At 47.8% G+C, this 24,154-nt stretch overlaps 1 protein-coding gene across 2 annotated transcripts in view; it reads left to right on the forward strand.

Moving 5' to 3' along the window:
* LOC100625807 (lactase/phlorizin hydrolase) overlaps positions 1–24,154 on the forward strand; it is a 48,913-nt gene that overhangs the window by 20,813 nt on the left and 3,946 nt on the right. For both annotated transcript variants that reach the window (XM_021076418.2, XM_085001326.1), the window contains exons 6-14: positions 2,637–3,363; positions 5,265–5,910; positions 9,269–10,819; positions 11,491–11,759; positions 15,292–15,582; positions 18,036–18,234; positions 19,503–19,705; positions 21,859–21,968; positions 23,957–24,091. In XM_021076418.2, the coding sequence (XP_020932077.2) occupies positions 2,637–3,363; positions 5,265–5,910; positions 9,269–10,819; positions 11,491–11,759; positions 15,292–15,582; positions 18,036–18,234; positions 19,503–19,705; positions 21,859–21,968; positions 23,957–24,091 (4,131 nt within the window). The remainder of the gene's footprint in view (positions 1–2,636; positions 3,364–5,264; positions 5,911–9,268; positions 10,820–11,490; positions 11,760–15,291; positions 15,583–18,035; positions 18,235–19,502; positions 19,706–21,858; positions 21,969–23,956; positions 24,092–24,154) is intronic.

A 24,154-nucleotide genomic window follows, 5' to 3' on the forward strand; every position in this document is an offset into this window, starting at 1 on the left:
TGCAGGCTACTCTGCTGTTCTTTGACACGAATGATCTCAGGGGACTGTGGCCATTCTCCTCTCGGGCCAGTGAGTTTATTGTGGCCGTTCTAGAGGTGAAGTGTCAGAGGGGAAAGCAGGGAGTGCCATCTTCGGGGCCTCACATGGCTCTGACATTCTCACCAGTCAGTCAGTCACCTTGCAGTTCACCCGAGTGCACTCAGCCAGCAGAACTGAGGTTTGAGCCCCTGCCTGCTAGTTTAAGATCTTGTTGGAGGCAGCATGAGACTGTGGGAAAACAGGCTGGGTTAATGATAGATCCACCCATCTCTGAGGTTATGTGATCTGAGTAAGTGAAGTGAGCTCTCTGCCCCATTTCTTCACATGAAATGTGAAACGATTTCCCAATGAGGAGACAAGGTAGACTGGAAAGCTAGCTCTGCAGCGGGGCAGAAGTCCAGTTTGACCGTTTCCAGGACGAAGTTTTTGAATTAGCGTAGGGTTGGAAATAATTTCTTAGCCCATGACCAAAGTACCAAAATTTGTAAGTGCTATGCTAAAAGAAAAAAAATTTCCCACTGTACAGCAAGGGGATCAAGTTTTCCTTACATGTATACATTCCAATTATATTCTTTCCCCCCACCCTTTGTTCTGTTGCAACATGAGTATCTAGACAAAGTTCTCAATGCTATTCAGCAGGACCTCCTTGTAAATCTATTCTAAGTTGTGTCTGATAAGCCCAAGCTCCCGATCCCTCCCACTCCCTCCCCCTCCCATCAGGCAGCCACAAGTCTTTTCTCCAAGTCCATGATTTTCTTTTCTGAGGAGATGTTGATTTGTGCTGGATATTAGATTCCAGTTATAAGTGATATCATATGGTATTTGTCTAAAAGAAAAATTTAGAGCAGACTTTAGGTTATCTGTGTAATTGTATCACTCTCATGTTCCCATATTCCACTGTGCTTCTCAAGTCAGTGAGAAAAGGATGGTGTGGAAGCCAGTGGATTTCCCCGTACCACTTTTCTAGTAAATGCAGATGAGTTTATGTTTTAGAAAACGGAAGAGCTTCGGTTGTGAAGCCCAGACCACACTTCATGGCAGGGAGGTCCCTCTGTAGCGTCCCTGTCCTTTCCAGCAGTTCTGCACCCTGGACCAACCTTGAATAAGTGTCAGGCCCTCTCCATATGATGGCCCTAGGACAGGGAGATGCTCTCGTACTCTCCCCTCTTTCCCATGCTTGTTCCCTTCTCCAGGCCAAAGACACCCACCTATACCAACCCTTCCTCAAGGTTGCACTCTACTGGTGTAACTTGTGCACGTTGTCATACACTGTTTTCCAGCCTGGGGGACAGGACTCAGGGAGGGAGGGGGGGTAGGGAGGAGAGAGAAGGAGAAAAACAGACTAGAATTAAATAGAATATATCAGATGTTATTGCATACGAAAGTAGCATTTTTATATTGTGTTTTATTTCAGCTATATTTCTGATATGTGTCTTTCAGGTATATTTAACTGAAAGAAAACATAAAAAGACATCTATGCACATAAATGTTTACACATCTCCACACATACAAAGTGATATGTGGTTAAAAGCACAAACGCCTTGCTCTACCATTTGTAACCTGTATGATCAAGGAGAAGTTCTCATGTAAAAAAGAAAAAAGGTGTATGTATATTTACATGAGTATATAAGTAAAGGAAGCCTGGAGATGGACAGTGGAGAGTGCGTAAAATCATCAGGAATCTAGGCTCCTACTTTGGTGCTTTGTCATCCTTAAAAACATTTCTACCTCGTGGTCCAGAATGGGTGATTGAGCTCATGCCATTAAGGACATACTCAAGGCAGCATGAAGAAGAAAGGAAGTTGTAGGCAGGGTTGATGTTGAAGTGGTACACAGTTCGTTTACTGAAATGCTCTGCACAGGATGGGAAATAGTTGCTGGCCGCATGATGCCCAGAAGTTACTTATATCTTCAAGTCTCACTTTCCTTAGGAGGATTGTTGTAATTATAGTACCTATCTCATACATTTATTTTAAAATGGAAGTGAGATTCTATGCATTTATTTTTATTACAGTGATGAGCACAAAATCAAGAGGCTCAGTGGGAGCTCCCACCAAAGTGCAGTGGGTTAAGAATCCACTTCCAGCAGCTTGGGTTGCTGCAGAAGCGTGGGTTTGATACCCAGCACAGTGCAGTGGCTTAAAAGGATCCGGTGTTGCCACAGCTGCGGCTTGGATTCAGTCCCTGGCCTGGGAACTCTCATATGCCACTGGTGCAGCCATAAAATCTTCTAAAAAGAGGCTTGATAAGTTGAGGTTATTGGTATTATTCTGTTTTATAAAGCATACATTATAAGAAGAAAACTCTTCATCATCCCTCCGGATAGTCTTCAAAGGTGATTGAATACAGAGAACCGTAGCAACAGTACACTACTTTTTCTGATGTTGAAGCAATGATAACGCATCTAAGAAGGGGCAATGATAATAACTTTCCCACTTACCAGTCAAATCCTGCCCCCGCCTTTAGGGATATGGCTTTCGACTTAGAGTTTCCAGAATCTTTCCTGATTAAGTAGATTGCTGCCATTTGTCAGTACGGGCATTTGTAACTCAGAGTGTGCACTTACGATGTCCCTTTATGTCACCTTCCTCCCACAGCAGGTCTTGTTCTCTGACTGACAGCCTGACGCTTCAGGCTGCCCTGCAGCTGGACCCGGAGACAGCAGTAGACTCCTCACCGCCCCGCTCGGCGTATCAGGCCGTCTGGGAGACGTTTGCCAACCAGTCTAGGGCAGAACGGGATGCTCTCCTGCAGGGTGTTTTTCCCGAAGGCTTCCTCTGGGGCGTCTCCACAGGAGCCTTTAACGTGGAAGGAGGCTGGGCTGAGGACGGAAGAGGGGCAAGCGTCTGGGACAGACTCGGGCACCAGGACACCGCCAAAGGCCAAGCGACGCCGGAGGTGGCCAGTGACAGTTACCACAAGGTGGACACTGACGTGGCCCTGCTTCGTGGCCTCCGGGCCCAGGTGTACAAGTTCTCCATCTCCTGGTCCCGCATCTTCCCCTCTGGGCAGGGGCACAGCCCCAACCTCCAGGGCGTCGCCTACTACAACAAGCTCATCGACAGCCTGCTGGACTCCCACATCGAGCCGATGGCCACCCTGTTCCACTGGGACCTGCCTCAGGCCCTGCAGGATCGTGGGGGGTGGCAGAATGAGAGTGTGGTGGATGCCTTCCTGGACTACGCGGCCTTCTGCTTCTCCACTTTTGGGGACCGTGTGAAGATGTGGGTGACCTTCCACGAGCCGTGGGTGATGAGCTATGCGGGCTACGGCACCGGTCAGCATGCGCCAGGCATCTCTGACCCAGGGGTGGCCTCTTTTAAGGTACTTCCCATCATGGCAGTGCCTATTCCTTGGAGGAGAGAGGATATGTGGTTGGGAAAAAGGTCATTTTACCTTCCCATCAGCAAGTCTTTCCTTTTGTTCCTTTAGAGGAGATCAGAGGGAGGGAAGGAACCATAAATTGTTAATCACTTTACTTGTCCAAACGCTGTTATGACATTTTAAAAATGGCGACTACATCCTCAGAACAGCTCTGATGGATGAGGGAAGGGGGCTCAGGAGGAGGAGAAGTTAAGTCGTGATGACATCGCTAGTGGGTTAAGCAGTTTGAAGCCAACATTTGAGCCCAAGTCTACTTGACTCCAAAGCAAGTTTTCCGTGTTAGCCAGGACTCTTAACTGCAAGTGACAGAAAACCCAACCCGGGACATTCCTTTATGGTGCAGTGGGTTAAGGATCTAGCGTTGCTGCCACTCTGGCTGAGGTCGCATCTGTGGCGTGGGTTAGATCTCTGGCCTGGGAACTTCCACATGCCACAGGTGTGGCAAGAAAAAAAGAAGGAGACAGACAAGAGTGAGAAGGATTGAGGGAAAGGAAAGAGAAAGGGAAGAAAAAGGGAGAAAAAAAAGGAAGAAAAAAGAACCCAATTGACTTGAGCAAGGAGGGCATTTTTGAGTTTAGGAAACTGAAAAGTCTTGGTTTCAGGTGATCAAAATGGAGCTTGCTCAGGCTACAGGTGATGTTACCAGGACCCAATTTTTCTTCTTCTCCTGCTCCCCTCCTTGGCTTTATTCTTGAACCACCTCGTAGCCAGATGGCCTCAATCTTTCACATATTTCAAGACCAGCAGCAAGCAGAAAAGACAGCTTGCCTCTGTTGTGGCATTCCCAGTGAAAGTCTCCCTGGGATCATGGTCTCCTCATGGTCATATTTCAACCCTGTACCAGTTACCAGGTCTAGGCTAGGGACCTATAGGGCACTGATTGATTTTGTCTAAGAAAACTCACTTCCTGGAGACAATTACTCACTTTCTGCAGACAAGAAGTTTGAGAGGGAAGACGGTTTGAGTTTACTGAGGATGTTAGTGACAAAGTCAAGATTGGTCTCTGGGCTTGCTTTACGCCAGACACCCTGCTTTTGCCCAGGTTCTCACGGTATTCCAAGGAAAGGTGTTGACTTTGGTGAGACCCTGAGTTAAGTCTACACAAAGATCCTGGTTGTGATTTCTCCTTCTAGATTTCATTCAGTGGAATGGAGAAGAGGTGGGCTAGAAAGAATTGCCCCCTCCTTTGTGTGTTAACTGAAATGATCCCCTCCCCCTACGGCCAATCAGTTGTTGATTAGTCAGTAAATAGTTACTGGGGCAGAATAGCACTATGGGTGACAGTACAGGCCTAAGGTCAGACTACCTGCGTTCTCTCCCCTCTGGATCTTGTGTTCTTCATCTGAATTGTGGAATCAGTAACTGTACTTGCCACATAAGTGAGGCTCACGGGAAAGAGGTCAAAACACCTGTTCTTGTTAATATGGTTGTGATGCTGCTGCTAGTGACCTGGGGATGGTGGTGGTGACTTGTCGACACTGTTGTGGATGTTGTTGACTTGTTCAGACTGTGGTCCATGTTATTGATGTTGTTGACGTCAGCACTGTCCATGTGGTCACCTTGTTTACATTGTTAGTAAGTATCAGTCTTAACTTCTTGGTGGTGGTGTTGACTTGTTGATGTTTTGCTGACATTGTTAACTTGTTGATGACCTGACGACATTATTGACACTGGTGTTGACATTAATGATGTTGACATTGTCAGCCTTACTGTTGTCATGAACTTGCCACCGTTTTTGACCTTGGTGTTAACCTGCCAACATTGCTGTTGTTGGCTCGTCGTGGGCTTGTGGGTGCTGCTGTTGTGACTAAGACCTGTATTTCCTTCTTTCTCCCTCAAAGGTGGCTCACTTGGTCCTCAAGGCTCACGCCAGGGCTTGGCACCACTACAACAGCCACCATCGCCCAAGGCAGCAGGGGCGTGTGGGCATTGTGCTGAACTCTGACTGGGCAGAACCCCTGTCCCCAGAGAGGCCCGAGGACCTGAGAGCATCTGAACGCTTCCTGCACTTCATGCTGGGCTGGTTTGCACACCCCATCTTTGTGGATGGAGATTACCCAGCCACCCTGAGGGCCCAGGTCCAACGGGTGAACAAGGGCTGCCCCAGTCCCGTGGCCCAGCTCCCTGAGTTCACCGAGGTGGAGAAGCAGCTCCTGAAAGGCTCTGCCGACTTTCTAGGCCTGTCCCATTACACTTCCCGCCTCATCAGCAAGGCCCACCAAGATACCTGCATCCCCAGCTATGATACCATCGGAGGCTTCTCCCAACACGTGGATCCCACGTGGCCCCAGACCGCGTCCCCTTGGATCCGTGTGGTGCCCTGGGGTATAAGGAGGCTGTTGCGGTTTGTATCCTTGGAATACACAAGAGGAAAAGTTCCAATCTACCTGGCTGGAAATGGCATGCCCATAGGGGACGGTGAAGATCTCCTCCATGATTCTTCGAGAGTCACCTACTTCAACCAATATATCAATGAGGTGCTCAAGGGTAAGCATGTGGATATGCTGCTGATTGGAACATGGGTGATACTTCATCAAATCTTCAGAGTTTTGTGTTATGGGACTGACAGTCTCCCAAGGGAATGAGGCCGAAAAGTAGAATTGGTAGTAATAGCGTGAGTGCTTCACATCAGCCTTCTAATTCACTCTCTCCCTCCAAGGCCTTGAGTCTTTGCTTTTATACTCCTGTTCCCTAGAACGCTCCCTTCTACACTCTGCCCATCTGAGTCCTATCCATCCATCAGGCCTCATCATCTCTCAGTGCATTCAGTTAACAGATAACTATGGAGTGCTCACTGCATGCCAGACATTGTGGATGAAAACAGGGGTACAACATTAAACAAACGCCAACTTTTTCTAGAGGGGACTCACAGGCCACAGAGGGAGGGACTCAGACGGAAAAATGATGATGGCATTACAAGGTGGCTTGAGGACACTTAGGATGGGACTCCAGCCCATTAAATCTTCCTTCATTGCTCCGGCCACATTGATCTTCATGTCCTTTCACTGGGTATAAAATCTGCATTCCACGTCATTCACTTTGATCCACTTAATCCGTTTCTACAGCCTCATTCTTACCTAACATACTGTTTCCTATGTCCTTTTATTCCAAGTAAAACAGAGTGGCAGATAGGTTTCATCTCTCATGGCCATCCTAATGAATTGATAGTAGCTAGTTGTCTGCCTAGAGGGCTACGTTGAGAAGATTTCAAGGGCTTGTCTAGAGTCAAAGAGGAAGAGTTGGTGAGTGTCACCTGCCGTGGCACTGCAGTGAGGAATGGAGGCCGACATCCTACTGCTGGTCAGGTCAGACATCCTCTCTTATACTTTGTGTGTGCTCTTCTCAGCATCAGGGAATCCCTTTCAGACACTCTCTCAAGTGATCCTTTGTGAGGAAGTAGGGGCAGATGTTATCTTCACGGGACAACCGTGAAAACTGGTGCTCTGAGAGATTAAAAGATGTGCCCAGGAGTTCCCGTCGTGGCGCAGTGGTTAACGAATCCGACTAGGAACCATGAGGTTGCGGGTTCGGTCCCTGCCGTTGCTCAGTGGGTTAACGATCCGGCGTTGCCGTGAGCTGTGGTGTAGGTTGCAGACGCGGCTCGGATCCCGCGTTGCTGTGGCTCTGGCGTAGGCCGGTGTCTACAGCTCCGATTCAACCCCTAGCCTGGGAACCTCCATATGCCATGGGAGCGGCCCAAGAAATAGCAACAACAACAACAACAAAAGACAAAAGACAAAAAAAAAAAAAAAAAAAAAAGATGTGCCCAAACATCCGGTGAGTGGACCCACAATCCTTTCTGTTTCTGGCTTAGCTCTCTGTTCTACCCACTAACCCTGTGAGACTTTTAATTGTGTTCCTAGAGCATACTGTAGCATCCTGGGACAAAGTAAATGCTTCCTAAATTATTTATTGAGTGAATGAGCAATACTGCCTAAGTCTTATACAGTCATCTATATCATTGCTCTGATTGTTGGTTGGCTGGCTGGACCATTTTTCTCTAGCCCAGAAGTCCCAACTCAAGATGTTACTAAAGACACTCTCCATCTAGAAGCTCTAAGGGAGAATCCTTCCTTGCCTCTTCCGGCTTCTGGAGGCTCTAGGCCTTCCTTAGCAGGGCTTTTATCACTGTAATCTCTGCTTTCATCTTCACATGGCCTTCTCCCTTATGTCGTTTATACAGACACTTGTCATTGAAATAAGCGCACACCTGGTTAATCCAAGATGGCCTCATTTTGAGAATTCTCAACTTAGTGAATTACAGCTGCAAAACCTCTTTTTCCAAATAAGTTTACATTCTAGGGTTAACATGTGGACATATCTTTCAAGGGACCACCATTCAAGCTACTGTATCAGGGAATATATTTCTTTAGGCTTTATTTCTCCTTTTTAAATCAGCTACATCTACATAGGAGACCCTCCAAGACCCGCAAGTAGATCTGGCCCAGATGCTTATGATGTCCCTCTTTGCCCTAGGACCCAGTGCACTGTAGACTACCAAGGTGAAACCTTGTGACCACCCCTCCAAGAGCAGAGTCTCTGTTTCCCCCGTCCTGTTGAGTTTCTATGCTCAAGCCCTGCTGGCCTCCAATGCCAAATGCTCTTGAGGCTTCTCTTCCCAAGGTCAGACACCCAAGCTGGGGAACCTGATGTGGGGTTTGGAGCTACCACTCCTCTGGAAGAGCCTCTGCTATATAGTTATTTTCCAATTTGTGGGTTGCTCACACAGCAGGTATGGGGTTTCTTACATCACAAAACTCCCTTGCGTGAGCACCATCTCACTGTGGCTTGTCTTTTGAGTGCAGGATATCTTTTTTGGTCGTTTACAGTCTATTTAGTCAATAGTTGTTATACATTTAGTTATAATTTTTGTGTTTTTTTTCCCTCCACCATCTTCAGGGATACGATAACCTTAGGCTTTATTTCTCCTTTTTAAATGGAATATGGGATTATTTTAGTCAATATTGCTAAACATAAAGAAGAAAAAAAAGCACACTTTTTTTTAAAGATTCGATGATTCATGTATTCTGTTTTAAACCAAGAAGTCCTGATACTAGCAGGACTGAGATTTATGGCCATACATGTGGCCTAATGTTTTGGACAGGTTTTGTGCATTTTTCATTTGCTCATTATGAGGAGCAAAAAAAAGGTTAATATTTTGAAGATAACCCAAGTTACCTCCAAAACTTTGATGTCTAAAGGAAAACCTTTAAAAGCCCATGTGCAATTATGTAACCATTTCAGACCCCAACCAATCCTTCCTTCACCAGCCCCCTTTTTTTTGCCAGGCACAGTCATAATTCTTGACAAGCAATGTATGTGACCTCCCGGGAATCGCCTTTCCACGCTTCCCCCATTTGATTGTGGAATACCATTCAAGTGCTTCTGTTTTTGTTTTTGTTTTCTTCAGAGGTTTTTTTGTATTTCATTGATGGCTTCTTTATATTTTTATTTTTTGTTTTTTGTCTTTTTAGGGCCGCACCCACGACATGTGGAGGTTCCCAGGCTAGGGGTCAAATCAGAGCTGTAGCGGCCAGCCTACACCACAGCCAAAGCAATGCCAGATCCAAGCTGCGTCTGCAGCCTACACCACAGCTCATGGCAACGCCAGATCCTTAACCCACTGAGCAAGACCAGTGATCGAACCTGCAACCTCATAGTTCCTAGTCGGATTCGTTTCCACTGCACCATGACGGACACTCAACGGCTTCTTGAATCTGTATCTCCTCGGCCACAGTGCTAGCAAACCCCAAATTAATGTCTCTATTTTAAAAATATTAAAAATAAAAAAGCAACATCCGTAACAAAGACTTTACCACAACCCCAATTTTGTTTTTCTCCACAGCTGTCAAGGAGGACTCTGTGGATGTTCGATCTTACATTGCTCGTTCTCTCCTCGATGGCTTCGAAGGCCCCTCTGGGTACAGCCAGAGGTTTGGGCTGTATCACGTCAACTTCAACGACAGCAGCAGGTCAAGGACTCCCAGGAAGTCTGCCTACTTTCTCACCAGCATGATTGAAAAGAACAGTCTCCTCAGCAAGGCAGTCAAAGAACAGCCACCATCCAGTAGAGCAGACATCCCCCAGAAAATCAGAGCCTTCGCTTTTCCATCCGAGGTGCCCTCCAAGGCTAAGGTAGTTTGGGAAAAGTTCTCCAACCAGCCCAAGTTTGAGAGGGATTTGTTCTACCATGGCACGTTCCGGGATGACTTTCTGTGGGGCGTGTCCTCATCGGCCTATCAGATTGAAGGAGCTTGGGATGCTGACGGCAAAGGCCCCAGCATCTGGGATAACTTTACCCACACCCCAGGGAGCAACGTGAAAGACAATGCCACTGGAGACGTAGCCTGCGACAGCTATAACCACCTGGATGCCGACCTGAATATGCTTCGAGCTTTGAAGGTGAAGGCCTATCGCTTCTCCATCTCCTGGTCTCGGGTTTTCCCAACCGGGAGAAACAGTTCCATCAACACACGTGGTGTCGATTATTACAACAGGCTGATCGACGGCTTGGTGGCAAGCAACATCTCTCCCATGGTGACACTCTTCCACTGGGACCTGCCCCAGGCCCTCCAGGATATTGGAGGCTGGGAGAATCCTGCCTTGACTGAGTTGTTTAACAGCTATGCAGACTTTTGTTTCCAGACCTTTGGTGACAGAGTCAAGTTCTGGATGACTTTTAACGAGCCCACGTATCAGGCGTGGTTGGGGTATGGCTCAGGGGATTTCCCCCCAAACGTGAAGGACCCAGGCTCGGGACCTTACAGGATTGGCCATGCAATCCTCAAAGCTCATGCCACGGTCTATCACACGTACGATGAGAAATACAGGCAAGAGCAGAAGGGGGTCATCTCTCTGAGCCTCAGTACACACTGGGCAGAGCCCCAGTCGCCGGGGGTGCCCAGGGACGTGGAGGCAGCTGACCGGATGCTACAGTTCTCACTGGGCTGGTTCGCCCACCCCATTTTCCGCAACGGAGACTATCCCGACGCCATGAAGTGGAAAGTGGGCAACAGGAGTGAGCTACAGCACTTAGCCACGTCCCGCCTGCCCAGCTTCACTGAGCAAGAGAAGGCCTACATCAGGGCCACGGCCGACGTCTTCTGCCTCAACACCTACTCCTCCAGAATCGTGCGGCATGCAACACCCAGGTTAAACCCGCCCTCCTACGAAGACGACCAGGAGCTGACGGAGGAGGAAGATCCTTCCTGGCCTTCGACAGCAGTGAACAGAGCTGCGTCTTGGGGGATGCGAAGACTGCTCAACTGGATCAAGGAAGAGTATGGCGACATCCCCATTTACATCACGGAAAACGGAGTGGGGCTGACAGATCCGGGAGTGGAAGATACCGATAGGATATTTTACCACAAAACCTATATCAATGAAGCTTTGAAAGGTACGTGAAGGTTCATGTCCCCCTTATAGAATCATCCAATATTCATATGCCATGGCCTGAAATGGTGGGGCAGAGGGGATTACAAACCACGGTCAGATCTCTGTTTTGTGCCCTAAATCCGTGAGTTGTTCCCCGTCAGGGGTTACCTCTCCCTTTGAAGAAAGCGATGGCCACCTCCCCAAATGTACACACAGAGTCCCACAAGAGTATTTTCATGGGTCCATTCATTGATTATTGAGCAGCTACTATGTGACAAGGTCTGTTCTAGGTGCTGGGGAATCTAGCAGTGAACACTACAAATAACTCTCTGCTGACACAGAGCTTATTTTCTGGTGGGTTCCATGTGCCCCAAAGCAATACTCTTCCCTGATTCACATTTCTGTGTTTGACTTCTCAACTGGGCTGAGACTCGTGAGTTTCAGACATGTCCCTTTACTCCAACGAAGAATTTGATTTGGGAAAGATCAGGCATTAATTCTTGCTATGGGGGCATCCGTGCTGACACAAAGAAAGAGACTAGTTGATCTGTCTCTCGGGACCGACCTAACTTGTGTGTGCAAATTGAAGGTGCAGGGCTCCCTGAATTGAGGAGCCAGCCCTTGGCTGGGCTTCCAGGGGCCCCTGCCCTCCTGATATAAAGCTCTCCACTGCTCGCTCTGGAATGTTTCCAGCCTACAGGCTTGATGGTGTCGACCTTCGAGGCTATGCAGCATGGTCTCTGATGGACAACTTTGAGTGGCTGAACGGATACACAGTCAAGTTTGGACTGTACCATGTTGATTTCAATAATGTGAACAGACCTCGCACTGCAAGAGCCTCCGCCAGGTACTACACAGAGGTCATCACCAACAACGGCATGCCCCTGCCCGCGGAGGATGAGTTTCTGTATGGCCAGTTTCCCGAGGGCTTCATCTGGAGTGCGGCTACTGCTGCATATCAGGTGAGGAGGAGTTAAGGGCAATTCAACATCTCTTGCGTACCTACTGTGTGTCAGGCCCTGGGCTTGGGGAGGGGTGGGCAGGCCCGAGTGGGGGATTTCCATAGACCTGTGGCAGGAAACGCAGGTGCCTTGGTGGGAGTCTGGGAAGCCTCCTCCCAGTCAGCCTGGCTTCTCCACATCCCCAAATTCAGGTAGACCAGCACAGATACAAGGGCTGTGCTGAGATGGGTGTTAGCAGGCCAGATGGAGCAGGTGGGGCCCGGCAGAAACACTTAGGCAAAGACGTGTGGATATGAAGACTTTCGGCTTGGATCCCTTTATTCCTCACCTAGGCTCTTGCAAGCAGATAATTTGATCAAAGCGGCTATCGTGTGGGTGTGGGCTTTTCTGATGTCCTAATAACCTCATACTGTTGGTCACTTTATTCATGCTAAATGAAGTTCATTAATGCAGAAAATATGAGAATTTCCTTTTTTTTTTTTTCAGAAAAATAAAAGATATTAAAGTGAAGAGTGACTTGCCCAGGCAGTTAGGGGTGGGTCCTTGCTTTACCTATGCTGCCTCCATTTATTTTCTTTGATACAGGAGTGGGGAGTCTGTGTGCTCAGTGTGCATGGGGCAGGGTCAGTGGTGTGAGCTGACAGGACTTTGGGTTGCTCAGCCTTTGGGTTTTTTTCTGGATGACCATAGCTGCTAAAAACTTTGCTGAGGAAGGTGAGGGTAGCTGCCCCTAGACGACTTCACTACCAAAGTATAATGAATTCTTAGACCAATTTCTGTCATGTTAACTCAGCACACAAACACAGAAAGTATCCATGACTTCTTTGCAGAACAGATACTGACTCATGGACTTTGAAAAACGTATGGTTTCCCAAGGAGACAGGTTGGGGGTGGGGGGATGGGCTGGGGGTTTGGGATGGAAATGCTATAAAGTTGGGTTGTGATGATCACTGTACAACTATAAATGTAATACAGTTCATTGAGTAATTTAAAAAAAAAGAAACTATTCATGTATCCTGTTTCGTGGCCTGAAGAAAACCATAGCTCTTGGACCTCTCTGAGGCTGAGGCCAACACTATACATGAAAGTTCACTTGAGGAAATGCCAAGATTTCAGAGACCAGATCCTGTTACTCTTCCTTTATGCAAACAGAATCCTGTTCCCAGGTGTTCTTCATCTTGGCCCAGCTGACATTTTTGCCCAATGTCAAGATGTTATGGGGCTTTCCTGAGGACTCTTCGATGTTTAGCATCATCCCTGGCTCTGCCCACTAGATGCCAGCAGACTCCTCCCCCAATTGTAACAACTGAAAATGTCCCCAGACATTGCCAAGTATCTTTTCAGGGACAAAATAGCCCATGGGTGAGCACCCCTGCCCCACAGGTTTATAGCTAGACTTCTTCATTCTAGACCTGTGGTTAGGGATTTATTCTAGGTCATAGGCTACAGGCCTGGATCAGTTACTACTGTGATAGTTGACAAATGTTGATTTTCTAAGTTCATAATTCCTTCTATATTTGTTAAGTGGCATTCACCAGAAAGGTAGAGGTTTGTCTATTCCTTCCACTTATTTAAACACATATTGAGGAGTTCAGGTCGTGGCGCAGTGGAAACGAATCTGTCTAGGGAACCATGAGGTTGTGGGTTTAATCCCTGTCCTTGCTCAGTGGGTTAATGATCTGGCATTGCCATGAGCTGTGGTGTAGGTCACAGATGCGGCTTGGATCCCACGTTGCTGTGGCTCTGGCATAGGCTGGCCGCTACAGCTCTGATTTGACCCCTAGCCTGGGAATGTCCATATGCCTTGGGTACAGCCCTAAAAATAAAATAAAATAAAATAAAATAAAATAAAATAAAAATGTATTTAAAATAAAATAAAATAAACAACAAAAAAACCCAAAACATGTATTGATATATCAAGAAGTCCTTTTTTCTCCCAGTGGGTTATACCTTTGCCCTTGCCATTTTTATGTATTTAGATGTTTAAACCATCCCACATTTTGCTGGGTGGATTGTAGTTTAACTGGATCTGTGTTTTGGACATGACCCATTATTCTTTGACCAATTTCCTAATTCATTCTGGCAACCAGATGTTTGAGGCTCATCTTTTTTGCCCCTTCTCTATAAGCAGCCATTTCACAAATGAGACCTGGATCCTGTTATTGGATCTAGGCATTTAGGGACCAAGCTCTGGATGCTAAGTGTGCTCAGTGTTACTGAAGTGTCACTACTTCTAGGCCTTCTCAGCGGACAGAGCTAGGTAACACATATATGTATACACATGTGCATGTGCATTTATATGTATTTCTATGTCCATCCACATCTTTGCTTATGTTAAAAACCATGAGTTCGACGTTTCCACTGTAGCACAATGGGATTGCTGGCATCTCTGCAGCATGAGGACATGGGTTTGATCTCCAGCCCAGCACAGTGGGTTAAAGGATCTAGTGTTGCCACAGCTGTGCCTCAGGTTACAACTGTGTCTCAGATCACATCCCTGACCTGGGGCAGCCAAAAATGCAAAAAAACAAAAAACAAAACAAAACAAACAAACAAACAAAAACAACCCCAGAACAAACGGAAAACCCTTGGGTTCATGCTGATATCTGCAATTCCAGTCCAACTCCACAGGGTTGATGGAAGCCTTCTCACCTCTCATTTTTTTTTAATCTCCTTTCTACAATGGTGAGAAATCTAGCTCCTAATATCCTTAACATAGTCATTCATTTTTCTCAGTCACCCTGAATTAACTAATCTCCCAACCACTGAGCCTCTCTTCCCCACCAGATGGCCCACACAGGGTGCCTTCCTGCTGACCCTTGGCCCTGCCGCTCTCACAGGGGCTGTGCTGGCCAACCCTGGACATGCATTCCTGGTAGGATGTCAGCACTGCCTTAGCTGCAGCCAGTCACAGAGTTTTACACCATATATGCTAAGATGTTTTAAACATCTGAATTATAGAAATTGGACTTATCAGACTGCCTAAGCTCATAAGTATGTGTTTTCCCAGTGGCTTGTGGTCAGTTTCCCCATAGGTTAGGTGAGAGAAGGAAAAGGAGGCACAGAAATAGTAACACATGTCCTGATTAGAAACTCTGGGTCCCCAAGTGGCATCACAGGATTTGTTTGGCTTTGACTGAGTTTGACTCATATGGAACTGTTCATTCAGACTTTTAGTGAGTACTCACCATATACCAGACACTGCTGCATTGATTGCTGGGTCGTGAAGATGAGAGACACAATGCCCAGACCTCAATCTTGTGGAAGTCAAGCCAGTCAGCAAGACCATAATTACATAGTGCAGCATGACAGTACTGTGATGTACGGAAAGTGTGTATAGGAAGCTGTAGGAGTTCAGAAACGGGGGGTGGCCAATCCTAGATGCCATAAGAACATGCAAGTGGGGCTGTTCCCTGGCTGCAGATTGGATTCACTCAAGGTAATGGCCTCTTACATCCTGATGAGTACTTACCTGCTGACCAGGGAGGGCTTGACTACATGACTTAATTAGAGCATGTCTTTTTGTCTTGAGATCGAAGGTGCATGGAGAGCAGATGGCAAAGGACTCAGTATTTGGGACACGTTTTCTCACACACCACTGAGGATTGGGAATGATGACACTGGAGATGTGGCCTGTGACAGTTATCACAAGATTGCTGAGGATGTAGTCGCCCTGCAGAACCTGGGTGTGTCCCACTATCGCTTTTCCATCTCTTGGACTCGCATCCTCCCTGATGGAACCACCAAGTACATCAATGAAGCAGGCCTGAACTACTATGTGCGGCTCATTGATGCCCTGCTGGCTGCCAACATCCAGCCCCAGGTGAGGTTGGGCCCTGACCAGGCCTTGGCCAAGGCCAAATGTGGGAGCCAGCTGGGCTGGGGAGCACATTTATTGTGTAAACAAAGTGCTGTCATCAAATTTAATCTTTAAGTTGTCAGTAAAGATTTTCATCCTGTTGCTGACCCCCAACCATCCATTCCCTTCCTTGCAGGCAACCAGGTTTGCTGGGTTCTCCTGTCCTTGTGCATCTATAGACAGCAGATGTGTGTATATGAGTATGCACACGCCTCTTCCCCTCATTTTTCATAATGATGTGACACGTGCAGTTTGGTGCTTCCTTTTATTTAACAGTACTTTTTACAGATATTTCTATATGCATACATAATTTCCTCATACGTTTGGTTTTTTCAGTCATGTGGAATTCTCTTTGTACCTTACTTCTCTAATTACTTCCCTGTTAATGGACACTCTTCTCTGTTACATTTCCACTCTTACGCCTTTATAATGAATAGTACAGTGAGTAACTGTATGTATACAGTTCCACTAGGGTGGAAGTTTATATATAGTATATGGTCCTAGGAATTGCTGGCCCAAAAAGGCATGTGTCTTTGTTCATTTGTTTATATCTTTTTATCTTTTATTTTTTCTTTTCTTCATTTTTTATTATTTTCTTCTTCCAGTTTTGTTGACATATAATGGACATACAATACTGTATAAGATTAAGTGGTACAGCATAATGATTTGACTTATGTCAATAAGTTTACTGAACATATATCATCTCAGATAGATTCAGTGTTAAAAAGTAGAAAAAAAAAATGGAGTTCCCATCGTGGTTCAGCAGAAACAAATCTGACTAGTATCCATGAGGACGCAGGTTCCATCCCAGGGTTATCTCAGCTGGTTTAAAGATCCGGCATTGCCATGAGCTGTGGTGTAGGTCACAGACGCAGCTCGGATCTGGCGTTGCTGTGTCTATAGCCTAGGCTAGTGGCTACAGCTCCGATTTGACCCCCAGCCTGGAAGCCTCCATATGCCGTTGGTGCCTTAAAAAAAAAGATTAAAAAAAAGAAAATGGAAAAAATATTTTTTCTTAAGATGAGAACTCAGGTATACTTTCTAAACAACTTTCACACATAACCTATGGTAGACTTAATTATATTTATCCTGGTGTATATTACATCCTTTGTACTTAAAGTGCATATGTTTTGAAGCCTTGTGTTACTATGAATAATAACATAGGTGGTCAGTTATGGGCTTAATTTGCTGTCACCAAAACGTTCAAATTTTATCTGAGATTCTAACACTTTTCCTTTTCCCCAGGCTATTTATGATAATAGACTGTTCCACGAAACACTGGTTCTATAAATTGGTATTTCCTCTTCTGTGGTGGTTGGAGATTATTTCATTATACCCAGAACATAATCCTTCATTATAATTCACCACTTGCCACCCCAACGCAGATATTTTTACAAGTAAAAGTCCATCTGGACTTTGCACACTGATAACACTACAGGAACAAACCAGCCATGGAGGTTTTATTAAGGGGAATATGCGTACTGGCTGTGATGGAGAGGAGGTGGCTGGGGGCTGCTTGCAGGACCCCAGGATCTGGGTGGACAGGGAGATTAATGACAAACAATTCAGAACACCATCAGAAAGAACACAACACAGGGCTAAATGATTTCGTAGCTCTTGATGGCATGGAGACACTCCAAAAAAAGGGAAAATGATGTGGCCAAAAAAATCTTCAAGGAGGTGTGGGTCTAGAAGAAATAGGAGACTGTGGATGGGCGAGTGGGAGGGGAAGGGCATTTCAGGCAAAGGGAGAGACTGGGTCTGAGCTGCCGATGGTGGGAAGCCCAGTGTAGACTGAAGACAGTGGAGACCCCAGTGTGGCCAAGATGGGCTGTGTCAGGAGCATCCAGGGGAAGACCAGGGGAGAGGAGAGGCCACCACATGGACATGGCCAGAGGGGCCCCTCTCCAGCAAAGTGTTCGCAGCTCCACAGGAAGAACCTCCAGACACACTGGATGTCCTCAGGGAGGCCCTTTTGCTAGCAAAGTGCCTCCATCCTCCTGAAACCCTCAGAGCCTCAGACTCTCAGTACAGTCTATCCAGGAGGTTCTGAGGCTTAGCATTTCTGACCCCTGACTACAAACATAGCTAATGCTTCCTGAAGGGCTCGCAGGATGTCCCCCACTCTCCACGTCCTCTGCCATGTGATTTCGGCCTCACAATGTTTCTGTCACATGGAAGTCTTCGTGCCTGAGCCCAGGGTCATGCAGGTGGGAGACGGCAGAGCTAGGACCCAAACCCAGGCTTCTCTGATCCACACGTATGAATTTACCATGCTTCAACACTGCTGCCCTCCCCATCCTGCCAAAGGAACTGTGAGGCTCTTTTGTCTTGGCATTCGTCCTCAGCGTAAGCAGTAGCAGTATGCTGGCACATACAGCATCACTGATGGAAATGCCGATTGTGCTTTTTCACAGGTGACCATTTACCACTGGGACCTGCCCCAGGCACTTCAGGATGTTGGAGGCTGGGAGAATGAGACCATTGTGCAGCGGTTTAAGGAGTATGCAGATGTGCTTTTCCAGAGGCTAGGGGACAAGGTGAAGTTTTGGATCACACTGAATGAGCCCTTTGTTGTGGCTCAGCAAGGCTATGGCTATGGAATATCAGCTCCAGGTAATGGTCCCAGATCTCACTTGTCAGCAATTTGGAATCTGGTGTTTTTAGCACCAACAAGATATGAAATCCAGGTTGCCCTGGAGGAGGAGGAGGCCATAAAAACCTCAAAGCAGTGCTTCAGAATCCCTGCCTCCCACTTAGGAGGCAGCAGAGGTTTCCTCTTCTGATACCAGTTTTGCTGAACATGAACTTCCCATATCAAGACCTCCAGATGGTTTCATTTTCTTTTTGTCTCTATGCTTCTGCTGCCTCAGATGGGAAGTTCCCTGATACCAAGGATGCAGGCTAATCAATACAGGAAGGGACAGTTCATCAGACTGTACAGTTCCCAGTATTTGATTGGGCTGACCTGGGCTTAACCTGACTGGAACCACTGTGAGGTTGCCATCCCTCTTAGTGTGAACATTCAAAAGTTCTGCTACAGACATACTGGTCTCCTTAATTACGGAGAGTTGTCCTGGGCCCTGCTGGGCAACGTGTAAATACGGTATATGCAACTTATTTCTTTTCTAAGACTAAAAACCTTTTAATTCCAAAATACATCAGACCCTAAGCATTTTGAATAAAGGCCTGTGGACCTGTACTCCTCCCCTGAGAACCCTTGAATTTTCCTTTTCTCTGGTTCTGAGCCTTAGAGAATAAATTTGTATTGATGTACGTGATCCCTTGGGATTATGAGTAAACGCTGTAAAGAGCCATGGGGAGATCTGTTCTGACTCGTTACCAGACGTATCTCCCGCTGGTCCTTGATTGGCGCTTTGGTATTCTGTTCCTTCAGCAAATGAGAGGCAGCCTCTCTCACAACATTTGGTCTCAAGGAATCTCTGTGTCAGCTGCTTGCATCAGCTGTACTCTCTGATACTTACCTTCACTGTGGGTGCCCGAGAAGTGCCAGCATGTCACCTTCTGAGGCCCACACTCTTCTGGGTACTTTGCCTGGGACAGATGAGCCGCTCTTTGGGTGAGGGGTACAGAAACCAACATCTATCAAGTGCCTTGTCTTTGCCAGACACTGTAAGGCTGGGCGATTTGCACACATGACTTCATTTTTGTCTCACAAGAGCTCTTTTAATTGCTGAAAGTCTGGCTTATTCACCCAAAGTTACACAGCCGGCTAGTCAGAAGTGGAGTTGGGATTAGGATTCCAGTCTTCCTTAAGCCCAAATCTACAGTCCTTCTCCCAAATATGCGGAGTCCATTCATGGGAAGAAAGTGATATTCTTGGCCACACTCATTCTTCACCGACATCTTGTGTATGTTTCCAGGAATCTCCTTTAGGCCTGGCACTGCCCCCTACATTGTTGGCCACAACCTAATCAAGGCTCATGCTGAGGCCTGGCATCTGTACAATGATGTGTACCGCGCCAGTCAAGGTGGCGTGATTTCTATCACCATCAGCAGCAACTGGGCTGAGCCTAGAGACCCTTCCAACCAGGAGGATGTGGAGGCAGCCAGGAGATACGTTCAGGTCTGCTTTGCATCTGGGCACTGTTTTTACTCTTGCTCTTTTCCCCCTTGCATCATAATCAAAATGAGGTACAATGAGATTGCAAGGGAAGGATTTAGGATTTAGGTGCTGTTTTGTTATTACCTGATTTTGTGAACTTGGGGATATCCTGTAATGCTTTTGTACCGTAGTCTTCTCATCTTTGAAAGGGAGGTGACCTAACTACCTCATAGGTTTGCTATGATAAAAGTTCATTGGGGTTGAGTTTTCTTTAAAGTCTTAAAAGGTTATTATACATGTAGTTCTTACTGGATGCAACATTGGTCTGAAGCTAAATAAGAGAATTCTATCTCTTCAGTATGTAGTTTGACAATAGTAGCTTCAGAGAGTTGGGCTGGAGTTCCTGTCGTGGCTCAGTGGTTAACGAATCTGACTAGGAACCATGGGGTTGTGGGTTCGATCCCTTGCCTTGCTCAGTGGGTTAAGGATCCAGCATTGCCATGAACTGTGGTGTAGGTTGCAGACGCGGCTCAGATCCTGCTTTGCTGTGGCTCTGGCATAGGCTGGTGGCTATAGCTCCAATTAGACCCCTAGCCTGGGAACCTCCATATGCTGCGGAAGCGGCCCCAGAAATGGCAAAAAAAAAAAAAAAAAAAAAAAAAAGAGAGAGAGAGAATTGGGCTGCAGTGTCTTATCACCTCCAGGTGTCACCATCTAATTTTATTTTCTCTGCCTGATTCCTTAAATAGGGAGCTTTAGGTTCTTTGACACCCAACAGAGACCCTAATTTCTAATTCCATTGTTTAATGTTAAGGGCATGTCACTGTTGGTCATGGCATTTTGCTCCTAGGAAGAAGAGACACAGGTAAGCAGGTGCCAACAACATGGCTCAGCCTTATTTCAGTCTGGGTCCCTGAAAGAGGAGAGAGAAAGGAAAACCAGCACTCTTGGTGGCGTAGCTTCTCCCTGGATCCTGCTAGTGTCTCTGAAGGGGTTGGAAGTCACCCTCTCTGGTATCTCGGGGTCAAGAATGAAAGGCAGGGGTCTTTCTCTCCAGACTGGTCCCCACTTGTGGCTCTGAGGAGGAGCCCACAGATTGTGTTATGCTCAAAGGACACCAATGGCCTTGGTTTCCCAAATTCTTCACAAGGGAACTTGACAAAGGGGGTCAAATTAATAAGGGCAAACAAAAGCTTAAGATCCCTCTTTGCTCGCCAGCTGGGGGCAAAGCCTTGGAACAAAATTAATCCATTCCTTCATTTCAGACTCACAGAACTGGTGAATCAGAGCAATAATTCCCTGTCTGAAATCAAAACAAACCTCACGAAAGGTTAGGCCGTAGTGTCCTTATCACAGCTTGCTGGCGAACTGTGATACTGCAGCCCAGGACTCTGGTACACACATCCCCTAGTAAAATCAGACGCCACAGAGAGAAACAATTTCTTAGCCCAGAGTGCACTGCAGCCTCTTTTACCAGAGCAAGTGTGTTCCAAGCCTCATCTCTGACTGCGAATGGAAGGCAGCCCTCACCCCACCTTTCAGGCAGCGGCCAGCAGGTGAGCGGTGGATGTGGGGAGACGGAGAAGCCTGTCAGGGCCAGAACATCACAGCACTTGGGTGCCACCTGTACCCACTAAGGGTAAGGATGGCCTAGACATCATTCAAGAAAAACTGACTGGAAAGCTCCCCCCCTTAGACCTGGCGAATCCAGAGCCCGTGAAGAATCATCTTCTACCTGGGCAGTCAAGGAGTCTTGCCCCTCTGCCCTCCCCAGAAGGTTCTGGTGGGCCCTGAGCATGAAGGCAGGGGAGGACCTGCTCTGTGGTAAGAGAGGGAATCAGGTCCTGGAGGCTTGGATTCCCCCTCTTCTGCGGGACCCTCCTCCAGGCTTCCAGGCAGCACTGTCAAGCACAGGGCCCGGGCTTGGTTCTGTTCATGTCCCTCAAGCTGCAGTGGTTGAGAACACGGCCCTCCCACAGTGAGCTCCCAGCAGAGCGAAAAGACCCGTGGGCATTTAAGCGGCAACAGGGGAACAGCCACAGAAGTGCTGCGACGTTAAGCCTGGGTTGGGGAGAAGGGGTCCTGGGGTCGGTGACTCCTGAGCAAGGAGGCTGCTGTCTCCTGGAGGAGCCTCTTAAGGCCAAGCCTGACTGTCCCTCTAACCCCACCCACAGTTTATGGGAGGATGGTTCTCGAATCCTATTTTCAAGAATGGAGATTACCCCGAGGTGATGAAGACACGGATCCGGGACAGGAGCTTGGCCGCGGGCCTCAACGAGTCTCGGTAGGTCGTGGCGCCACACCCTCAGCCGTGAGAGGGTCGGGAGGAAGCAGCCTGTGTGGTGCCCAACTGAGGCTCCTGGGTGGATGGCAGAGTACCCAGAGTGTGGCTCTTGGGGTCAGAGAGGCGGGACTTGGGCAAGTTACTATTGCTCTGAGCTTCCTTGCTTGCTGGGAAGATTCAGCCTGAGTGTGTATGTGAAGCTCTTAGCTCAGGACCTGGCACTGCTCTGACAGGCTGTTGAGACAGAAGGCAGTTGCTTTTTTATTGTTATTCCTCTCCAGAATGGCCAGGAAATCCCCTCTAGGGCCCTCACTTCTTAGAAACCCATTACCTCACTCCAACGACAAATTCCCCCCTGCCCAGCCATCCTATCTCATCACCTCAGGAGTCCGTGTGGGAAGCAATGAGTGACTTGTTGTCTCTCCGGGTGCTTTTTGTCATGTGGCCACCAGGCGGCAAGGGTTTGCACCAGAGTCATCCTACCTCCTGTCAAGGAAGTGATGGCCACGTCAGCAACAGCTAGCATTCATCCGTCTTCCACTGGCACTTCTCCTAATTAAGGATGCGTGAGCTGAAGCACATAGATCAGGGCAAGATCAGCCAGCGCTTAGGTGATGGAGCTGGGATGTGGAAGCAGGCTGCCCGACTGCAGAGCCCATGCTCGGTTTCAGGGCCGTCCAGCTGGGATTAGAGGTGTGGGGAAGGGCAGGGCAGGCAGTAACCTGGCCTCCTGGGACTATACCCACAAGCTCCAAGCTTGCTCATGTGTCCAGAAGAAGGGGAGGCTAAAAGGAATTCAAAAGGCAACGCGTCCTAACACAGCCTTTGAGTCTTATGCGGCCCAGCTGCGAGGATGAAATCATCTGTTCCTGCCCTTACAGAACACACGTGGGCTGGCCTTGGTTAGGGCAAGCCCCACTGAGCCACAAGGCGTGACCTGTCAACCCCCGACTCCAAGAAGTGAGTGAACACTTCAGTCCATGGATGTAACCTTGCTGAGCATCCCTGTGTCCCCGGGCAGGGCCAGGCCTGCCTGGCAGGATACATGCCAGGAGAGTTCAGATGAGATGAGGGCAGGCTGGGTAGACCCAGTTGACTTCCTGGGCAAGGCAGGTCATCAGCTAAGCTGGGCCTTGACCATGACCAGCATTCTGGAGAGGAGAGGACCTTCCATCCTAGTGGGGCAGGGGGTGGATGTGAGCCCGGGCCCAGAGGCAGGAATGAGTGGGGTACCTGCAGCTGGAACTGGGGAGACTGGCCCAGCAGCTGTGGGAGGGTCAGAGCCACATGCTGGAGAGTGCCTGGAGGCCACAGAACCCGAGGAGCCACTGCTGGTTCCTGAGCAGGGATGTGAGGGGGCTGGGCCTTAGTTTTGTCCCAGTGTTTCCCAGACTCCCGGGAAGGAAGGTTAATCCCCCGTTAACAGTAGCAGAGAGGTCAGGATGAAGTGCCAGGCGCCTAGGAAGGGCTTTCTCTAGGCAACTCTCAATTTGCACCATGTAGTCAGTCAGCACTTGGCTGAGAAGAACCTGGAAGTGCTGCACACACATGTGCATGTTCATCAGGAGAAAAGTCTCACTAAGGAGACATGGAGAATGGTCCACCAGATGTTTAAAAGGAAAGTGCAGCGATCCCACGTGAGCAGAAGAGTCCAGATCTCAAAATTTCAGTCAATTTATTGTGTAAAAGAATTTCCCCTACTAATAAGGGTAGACTTTGGAGAAAAGAGGCACACCTTAACAAACTACAGTAAAAATTTCCAGCAGGAAGAGAGAGGGTCTTGTTAACAGCAGAGGGAAGCGAGGTCTGTGGTCTGGTAGAAGGAGGCTCTGGTGCTTTTAGCAGCAGAAGCAGGGTCTATCCTTGGTCCTGACCAGCTAGCTGCCCTGTAGTCACCTCTAGCTACTGGAGTATAGAGTCCTGCACCGACCCTGCCCCAGGACATTCTCTTCCAAAGCCCCACACCCTTAATGGTTCCTTCCACCTAGGCTGCCCGAGTTCACAGAGAGTGAGAAGAGGAGGATCAATGGCACCTATGACTTTTTTGGGTTCAATCACTATACCACTGTCCTGGCCTACAGTTTCAACTATGCCACATGGCTCTCCTCCTTTGATGCAGACAGGTAAGAGCGCCTGGAGCAATTTTTGGAAAAGACAGTAAACTGCCCCTTTCCTTTTCCTTGGAG

Source organism: Sus scrofa, chromosome 15 (genome assembly GCF_054392235.1).
Source record: "Sus scrofa isolate SSC_HxYL_T2T_F1_AM1 chromosome 15, Sscrofa_HxYL_maternal_Yorkshire_Landrace_v2.0, whole genome shotgun sequence".
NCBI lineage: Eukaryota > Metazoa > Chordata > Mammalia > Artiodactyla > Suidae > Sus > Sus scrofa.